Source organism: Thamnophis sirtalis, unplaced genomic scaffold (genome assembly GCF_051295495.1).
Source record: "Thamnophis sirtalis isolate CommonGarterSnake01/CBP01778 unplaced genomic scaffold, rThaSir2_p1.2 scaffold_2, whole genome shotgun sequence".
NCBI lineage: Eukaryota > Metazoa > Chordata > Lepidosauria > Squamata > Natricidae > Thamnophis > Thamnophis sirtalis.
The window spans coordinates 82,567,168-82,576,395 of NW_028261382.1; the positions used below are offsets into that span (position 1 = coordinate 82,567,168).

Genomic DNA, 9,228 nt, shown 5'->3' on the forward strand with positions numbered 1-9,228 from the left:
CAAACATTGGGATAAAGGGTGCTATATTCATGGACCAAGGATGTGCGATTACATGTAACTGAAAGGGCAGTGTGATGCTATGGAGAGCAGCCTGTAATCTGTAGAGCCAAACATTTTTGGATCCTACTTTCTTTAGGTTCACTCAAGTGTTGCCACCTTTCCATCGAGTCATACAGCCTGAAGAAATGTGGCTCTACAAAAACCCCTACGTAGAGTCTGACCATGTGCCCACGACCTCTATGTTTGTAAGTGCTTTGCCCACTCTTTTATTTGCATGCCTGTTTCTTGGCAGTCAGAATTTTGCTTACATTAAGCCCAGACTTTTGCTCAGGGCAATGAACCCAAGTTTAAACCACACCAATCCAGATGTGTTTGAAGAGGCATGGCAAAAGGATACTCGCCAGTTTCCTTGTTAATTTTTTTCCATTGTGAAAAACTGTCTTTACTGTTAGAAAGTTATTTCCCTGACATTAAAATAGAATCTTCTTTCTTATGGTTAAAAACCTTTAAGCCATGCTTTGAAAGGACTGCCACAGAACAAGGAGAATCTGAATGGTATAAGGGGGCGGGATTTCCAGTACATATTGTGTGTTTTGGGGAGGAGTGGGATCGTTTTTCTGTGGTTAATTTTTGTACATATGGGACTGCTAAGTCTAAATCTGTGTTTTTCAAACTTCACAGCTTTAAGATATATGGACTTCCAACTCCCAGAATTCTCTGCTGACTGGGAATTCTGGCACTTGATGTCCATACATCTTAAAGTTGTCAAGCTTGGAAAAACACTAGTCCAAATGAAGGCCTATGCACATTGCTTGCTCTCATTTTTTTGTCAGAAATACCCATTTTTCTGAAAGCTGCTATTTTAGCATCATTCCCAGCAAGCATCCAAAATGCTGAATGAACCCTCTTCTCTGTAAAAGGTGGTATAATCATGTTTTGAAGCTAAGAAGCAATCCTCAATGTCCTTTTTTTAATCATTTGTGCAGCTTTGTTTTGCTTTTGTGAGTGTAGCATTTATTTGAATCTTGATCTTCTTGTTGCAGTTGATTTCCTTTGTGTCTCCTTTGGCCTTGATTTTCCTGGCCAAATTCTTCATGAAGGCTAGTAAAGAAGATACCCGGGAAGCATGCTTGGGTGAGCACAGGGGAGTTGCAGAAAGTTGGGGTTTGCATTAAATTGTTGAATAAGGCAGCAGAATCATCATGCCAAATTAGCCCTATCAGCTTAGTAGGGAAGAGATGAGAAGTTCGTTGTCACTTTTAATGTTGGGAACAATTACCCAGTATTCCATTTGCATTCATCCCTCTTTGAGGGAAATGGACAATCTAGAATGAGAGTGTGTGTGAGTGAACCAGTTGCGTCCCTACCTGAACCGGGAGGCTCTCACAACAGTCACTCGTGCCCTTGTGACCTCCAGACTGGATTACTGCAATGTGCTCTACATGGGGCAGCCCTTGAAGAGTATTCGGCGACTTCAGCTTGTCCAGAATGCAGCCGCGCAAGCGATCGTGGGTGCGCCTCGGTTCACCCACGTAACACCTATCCTCCGTGAGCTGCACTGGCTGCCTGTTGGTCTCCGGGTACGCTTCAAGGTCCTAGTCGTCACCTACAAAGCCCTTCATGGTATTGGACCTGGGTAATTGAGAGACCGCCTACTGCCAATTACCTCCACTAGACCAATTAGATCCCACAGACTAGGCCTCCTCCAAATTCCATCAGCCGGCCAGTGTCGACTGGCGACTACCTGGAGGAGGGCCTTCTCTGTGGCTGCTCCGACCCTCTGGAACGAACTCCCCGTGGAGATTCATACCCTCACCACCCTCCAGGCCTTCCGCATAGCCCTTAAAACCTGGCTGTTCCGATAGGCCTGGGGCTAAAGACTCGCTGCCCCACTTCGAATGGTATGATTGTTGTGCTTTTAACTATGTATGGTTTTTTATGTCTTTGTTATTCTGTTTGTATTTCCCCTCCCTTTTTGAGTTGTGAGCCGCCCTGAGTCCCTTCAGGGAAAAGGGCGGCATACAAATAAAATTAAACCTAAACCTAATGAATGAATGAATATTTCAATAAAAACCTATGGAGGGTGATTCCACAGTTTTCAGGTCATACCTGCTGATAGGACATGCCAAGAACCTCATTCATGGTAACCCAAATTTGGACTCCGTAGAAAACAAATTGACTGTTGACACTCATTGAGCTGGATTGCTTTAAAGGTAATTTCTGTCCATTTGTTCACCTTGCCCATCATGGGGATCTAATGTGGAATTTCTTTTTCTTTGGTGCAGCTGTTAGCCTGGCACTTGTCTTGAATGGTATCTTCACCAATGCTGTGAAGCTGGCTGTGGGCAGGTAAGATTCATTTCTGGTATTTTTAGCGAAAGATTTTTCCCCTCTGGTTGCTTATAGGCAGGGCTGATATTCTGAGAAGTAATGTGAGAGGGTCAGAAATGAAGTGGAAGAAACCAGATTGAAGTATGCAAGAGCAACAATTCGAGTTTGAACACTTCTCGTAATGTTACATAAGAAACAGCAAAAATGTTCCCTTGTATTTCTTTCCAAAGAGATTGTCCCAAGAGCATGTTTAAAAATATCATTTTCGTCCCACTGGTGTCTCCATCCCATCTTTGGAAATGGTCTTATTTTTTTCTATCTCTCCTTAATTTTTCCTTTCTGCGATCCAAGTTAAAATATCACTGGATACTTTCCTTGATAGGAAATCTATGGAGCTTTCCTATCAAGCCCATAAAGTTACCTTCTCATCTCCTTGCCCTAATCCCTATTTTTCCACCCATTTCCTTCATACTTAAAAAAGGGGTCACTGATAGAGAAAATATTTCCCTTCTTCCACACACAGGAAGGGATGTCATGGCATTTCTTTCTCCTTCACAAGTCCAGCAAGCCAAGTGGAGAGGACAGGAATATCTGGCTGAAATATTTTTATGGTATTTGTAGCTACTAATTCTTTAGTTAAGATGTTGGATTTGGACATCTTAAGTGCTAGGCCCTACTCAGCCCTAGACATCCCAGTGAGGACTTAGGTCAATCATCCCCTCTTACACAGCTATTGTAAAGGATAATATTTGGGGAGAATCTCATCTGCAACAGCTCAAGCTCTGGTGAAAAGAGAGAGATGATCTCACAATATAGAAGCCAGTTGAATAGGGGACATTGGATGTGGAGTGAGGTATTTGCAGGCACCACAATAGAGTCTACAGCTATCACAGCAAAGTTGGAGATTCGGGTTAGCTCTTTGCCTCTATTCTTCTCCCTTAAGTCGAGAAACCTTGGCCTACACTTCTCTTCTTCTAGGCCTCGGCCAGATTTCTTCTACCGCTGCTTTCCTGATGGACAGGCAACTCATCAGTTCTTGTGCACAGGAGATGCACAAGTAGTGATTGAAGGACGCAAAAGCTTCCCCAGTGGACATTCCTCCTGTGAGTACAATTTTTTTTCCTGTGAGAACTTCCCATAGAAAGCTGGCAATAGGATTATGGCTACTTTGGGGACATTTATTTACCCCTTCCAAGAACATTCATTTTGTATTGAACTAGTTCATACATTGTACTAAGACATGGTTTGAATAACCACAGTTCATTGAATAAACCACTATTGTTTGGCTGTACCCAACACATTTAGCCACAAAACTATAAGTCAGAATAGCTGGGTTTGCAAATATTTAACTTTAAACACAACACATTGCTTAAGAGTCTTTACATCATGATACATGATGTATGTACTAGGTTCCAATCTAATGTGGCATAAAATCATTTTTCTAAAATGTTCCAGTTCAGTTTACAGAATTGGTCTAGGAACTCAAGAAAAGCCTCGGCATATATTAAAAGGAAAGAGAAGTTGCAGTGGTTATGAATGTATTTCTCTCCCCCGGGGCTTCATTTAAATGTTATTAGGTCCTAAGAGATAACCATCCTTTGTAGATTGCCTTACAATCTATAGAGTATTATTTGTGTGATTTGTTCCTCTGTGTAAATGTTCCATTATGCATATGTGCTCACTGGAGCATCTTATTGTAGGAATACAACAGCCTCACTATTTTTTTAAGCTGCCCATTTCTCTCTTATTCAGTGCCTCATTTGGGAAAAAATGCATAGATTAAAGTCACGTCATTTTGTCTCTTCGGCTAGATCTGCAGTGTACATACATACATACATGACATGCATCTTACGAAGCACCCTTGCTATATTTGAGATGCTGACAGTGCAGTCCAAGTGATGCAGGCAAAGGAAATCACCTTTCCTTGGAAAAGATCATACAATTCCTGCCCTGTCGTTTTTTCATGGAGAGAAGTACCTTTTTTAAAATTCGATTTTGGGCTCAGCTTTTTTTAACGGGCAGTGTCACCTTTCATAGCATGTTTATGGGTTGTTTTTTTAACCAAACCAAAAGTGTTTTTAAGTAAGTGCATGTATGTATGTGTACATGTATATTCCCTCTCTGTTAGCTGGGCAAGGATGGATGGTAGGTTCCAACATTGGTAGGGCTGTATCAGTGGTGGGTTGCAGGCGGTACACCCCAGTACGAGCGTACCCGAGCCAGCCCGGAGCACCGGATATCATTCCGGTACCGTGCTCCGGAGGGCCTGCCCGAGCTCCTTACCTGTGTTTTAGGGCTTCCGCGGAAGAGCTGAAGCATTGCAGAGGCACTAAGACACATGCACGAACTGTGTGCGTCCATGAGGACGCTGCCGGGCCCGTTCCAACCGTACCAGTTGGAATGGGATTTGAAACCCACCACTGGGCTATATGTGGTTCCCCCCTTCTTTAATTGCATTAACACTGAAAAACCAGCATGGTTGTAGTCCTGCTTGCCTGATCTGACAGTAAATTGTATTTAATTCAGTAGACCCTTTCCTTCTATAGAATTGTATGAAAAGAACAAAACATTCCCTTCCAAGATTGATCATTTAACTGGTCTGATACTAACATTGAAACAATCAGAACTATCCTCCTGGTTTGCCCAATCTGTCATTCCTGGAGAATAGAATTGATAAACCCTCTTAATTGCAAAATATTTCAATTGGCACCAGCACAAAAGGTATTTAGGTATTTAGGTATTTATTGGGATTTATATGCCGCCCTTTTCCCTGAGGGGACTCAGGGCGGCTTACAACCACAAGGAAGGGGAGGTGCAAGGTCAAAACAAAACAATATGTGAACAACAGAAAAGTAATAAAAACCCAACTTTCATTCAACAGTCAAACACTCGGGCGGGTAATTAGGAGCCTATCCCCAGGCCTGCTGGGAGAGCCAGATCTTGAGGGCTGCGCGGAAGGTCTGGATAGTGGTGAGGGTGCGGATCTCCATGGGGAGCTCGTTCCACAGGGTCGGGGCAGCAACAGAAAAGGCTCTCCTCCGCGTGGTCGCCAGTCGGTATTGACTGGCGGATGGGATTCGGAGGAGGCCCAGTCTGTGCGATCTAATTGGTCGATTTAGGGAGGTAATCGGCAGAAGGCGGTCTCTCAAGTACCCAGATCCATTACCATGGAGTGCTTTAAAGGTGGTCATCAGTATCCTGAAGCGCACCCGGAGACCAACAGGTAGCCAGTGCAGCTCGCGGAGGACAGGTGTAACGTGGGCGAACCGTGGTGCGCCCACTATCACTCGCGCGGCTGCATTTTGGACTAACTGTAGTCGCCGGATGCACTTCAGGGGCAACCCCATGTAGAGCCCATTGCAGTATTCCAGTCTAGAGATCACAAGGGCTCGAGTGACTGCTGTGAGAGCCCCCCGATCTAAGTAGGGTCGCAACTGGCGGACCAGGCGAACCTGGGCAAATGCCCCCCTGGTCACAGCCGACAGCTGGTGATCAAAAGTCAGCTGTGGATCCAGGAGGACTCCTAAGTTGCGGACCCCATCTGAGGGGTATAGAATTTGACCCCCCAGTCTAAGCGTTGGTGTATTAGCCAAATTATTGGGGGGGAAACACAACAGCCACTCGGTCTTATCCGGGTTGAGTACCAGTTTGTTAGCACTCATCCAGTTCCTAACGGCCTCCAGACCCTGGTTCATCACGTCCACCGCTTCATTGAGTTGGCACGGGGCGGACAGATACAATTGTGTATCGTCCGCATATTGGTGGTATTTTATCCCGTGCCTCCGAATGATCTCGCCCAGCGGTTTCATGTATATGTTAAATAGTAGGGGTGATAGGACCGAACCCTGGGGTACCCCACATGTTAGGGGCCTCAGGGACGATCTCTGCCCCCCAACTAACACCGACTGCGACCTGTCCGAGAGGTAGGAGGAGAACCACCGCAGAACAGTGCCTCCCACTCCCACCTCCCGCAGTCGTCGCAGAAGGATACCATGGTCGATGGTATCGAAAGCCGCTGAGAGGTCCAGGAGAACCAGGATGGACGCATAGCCTCCATCTCTGGCCCTCCAGAGATCATCGGTCAATGCGACCAAAGCGGTTTCTGTGCTGTAACCAGGCCTGAAGCCGGACTGGAAGGGGTCAAGATAACTAGCTTCCTCCAAGGCCCGTTGAAGCTGAAAGGCCACCACCTTCTCAACAACCTTCCCGATAAAGGGAAGGTTGGAGACAGGACGAAAGTTATTTAAAATGGCTGGATCTAACGATGGCTTCTTCAGGAGGGGTCTCACCACCGCCGTTTTAAGTACGGCGGGGAAGTGCCCCTCCCGAAGGGAGGCGGTGACAACCGCCTGGATCCAGCCATGTGTCACCTCCCTGCTGTTAGCCACCAGCCAGGAGGGACACGGGTCCAGAATACAAGTGGAGGCACTTACAGCTCGAATGGCCTTGTCCACATCCCCTGAGGCAACTTCCTGGAACTCAACCCAGAGCTGATGTAACAGATGATCCTCCTGCGTCTCAGCTGGATCTACTGCGGTGGAGTGCACTGTATCTTTTGTGGTCACAAGATATTGGACCCAATTGCAATTTACCCAGTATAAAAGTGATAAATCTCTCATTTCCTTCAGTTACTGTATTCAACTCCCATTCTTTTCTTTTTATTTATTAATGTTAATAATGGTTTTGTTTGCTTGTTTGGGAGGAACAGTATTGCATCACTTGGGAGTGGCTGCAAGGATGTAACTTTCTTTTTGGTGTAGGGTTACTCTTAACAGCATTGTTGTCAGGTGTGAAAGCTCAGGCGCACATGGGAAGGACCAATTAAACAGATTTATTGCTAATCATGCCTACACAGAGGAATCTTCTCAATGAACTGCTAGGAGCTAAATAAGGGTCAACCGAATTCAAGGGAAGTTGGATTTAGTTTGTTTGTGACTATGCAGGGATTTTAGGCTGATCACTCTTTTAACTCCGCCCCAGGTTCTGCCACTCGTTCTCCCACATCTATGTCTATTCCAGATTTCTTTTTGAGAAAAGCGGTGATTTCTTCTTTTGAGATCCACAGTTAGTGATGGCCATTTGCACTGTTGGATCTCATAAGGGATCTTTTCTGTTTTCCAGTTGCCTTTGCCGGGCTGGCTTTTGGCTCCTTCTACATTGCAGGGAAGCTGCATTGCTTTGCACCTGGTGGTCGAGGCCAATCCTGGCGTCTCTGCGCCTTCTTGGGACCCCTCTTCATTGCCACGCTCATTGCCTTGTCCCGTACGTGTGATTACAAACATCACTGGCAAGGTGAGGGAAAAGTGTGTGTATATGTATGTGGGAAGGATGGTTTTTCTATCACTCTACAAGTCTCTTTCATTGCCCCATTGGTCAGAAGCCCAACTCTGCTTATATTTTGGCTGACAGCCATGTTTTTGACTTTCATGATTGCAGGAAACTTGCCAAAGAATGGGCAAACAAAAGAAACTCCATACATCTCTATTTAATTCAAATGGAAGGAGAGTCACAGGGCCATTCTCCAGTGGGGCATCTAATAACTTTCCCTTTCTGTCATATGATGAAACTGTTTTTGAAGCCTGGGCCTTGGTGGAGGTGGCGATGGCTTTGGAGTCTTAGCTTGTGCAACTCTGCTCCTAAAGAAAGGAATGGAGGACTCAGGCCATCCCTTACCACAACCACCTCCCCCGTTGTAATGGTATGGCAAATTTCAGTGCATCCTCTGACCACACCACGAAATCTTAATGGCCCAAATTGTTATTTTATGACTGTTTGAGGTGGGAGTAGCATGTAAACCCTAAAAAGTCAAAAGCTGGGGTGAGGACAGGCACTCATCCTGTCAGGTGGTGCTTGTGCCTTGAGTCTGGGCTGCCAGCTTTCCAGCTATCAAGCCCAGTGTCTTAACCACTGAGCCACCACATGGCCCAAACCCTACAAGAGGATAAATCAATTTCAAAACCAAATCACTCAGCCTCTTAGCACTGGGAAAAATGCCAGTCAGCTCTGCCTTCCTCAGTGGCATGGCCCCTGCGCGAAGTTAAGACCATTGCTTAGCATGGGTTGATATCTGATGATGTGTTAGATATTGATCTTCGTTCTTTTGTTCCTTTTCAGATGTGCTGGTTGGCTCTGGAATGGGTTTCACCTTTGCGTATCTCTGCTACAGACAGCATTACCCTTCACTGACGGACCCCAGATGCCACCAGCCGCTGCAATATGTATCCAGGCTATCTTCTCCAGAGAGGCAAAAGCTGACAATTTCTGGTTTCAACCTAGATGTATGAAGAAGGACTCAGGGTTTTCCTTTCTGTGTATTTGCAGACTCGGGGGTGGGTGGGGGGAAGAGCTTCATCATCCATATTCTGCTTTGCTCAAAGGCCAGGAGGTGGTAGGGGGAGAAGCATCATTGTTCAACGTATACCAGCCTGATTGAAACTCAGGGCCTCTACCTCTTCCCCTTCATCACACGTATGTGGCCAAGAAAGGGAGTGTTTTTCAGGACAGCATAATTGCACAGTTTGGGACGATTAATTTTTTTGTGGTCAACTCATTCCTGGCAATATTGAACCATTCCTCATCCGATCACAATGGAGCAACAATAGGAGTCTCTGGTCCATTCCCTCATTGTAATGCCAAGCATTGCTCTCGAGTTTAAATGCCTATAAATTGATGTCACATGATCTCAGTTAGTGTGCAGTTTTGACCTATGTATTACATGAGAGGTCTGATGCCTCTTCCCAGATGCCCAGGGTCCATTCCTCTCCATCCAAAGACAGATGGGTACAATTGTAATAGTTGTCTCCTCAAAATTCTGCTTTAAAATAGTAGCACGGGGGTGGTGGTGGTGAATTATATTATTTCAGGATTCAACTATTTTGTGCAACAAAACACCAGCCT

The 9,228-nt window shown here is 45.5% G+C and overlaps 1 protein-coding gene across 3 annotated transcripts in view; it reads left to right on the forward strand.

Annotated features, from left to right (window-relative positions):
* Positions 1–9,011, forward strand: part of PLPP5 (phospholipid phosphatase 5) — a 41,845-nt gene extending 32,834 nt beyond the window's left edge. For all 3 annotated transcript variants that reach the window (XM_087706221.1, XM_087706222.1, XM_087706220.1), the window contains exons 2-7: positions 137–245; positions 1,044–1,134; positions 2,286–2,349; positions 3,310–3,434; positions 7,453–7,623; positions 8,446–9,011. In XM_087706221.1, coding sequence (XP_087562347.1) covers positions 186–245; positions 1,044–1,134; positions 2,286–2,349; positions 3,310–3,434; positions 7,453–7,623; positions 8,446–8,615 — 681 coding nt within the window. In that variant the 5' untranslated portion in view covers positions 137–185 and the 3' untranslated portion in view covers positions 8,616–9,011. The remainder of the gene's footprint in view (positions 1–136; positions 246–1,043; positions 1,135–2,285; positions 2,350–3,309; positions 3,435–7,452; positions 7,624–8,445) is intronic.
* The last annotated feature ends 217 nt before the right edge of the window (positions 9,012–9,228 follow it).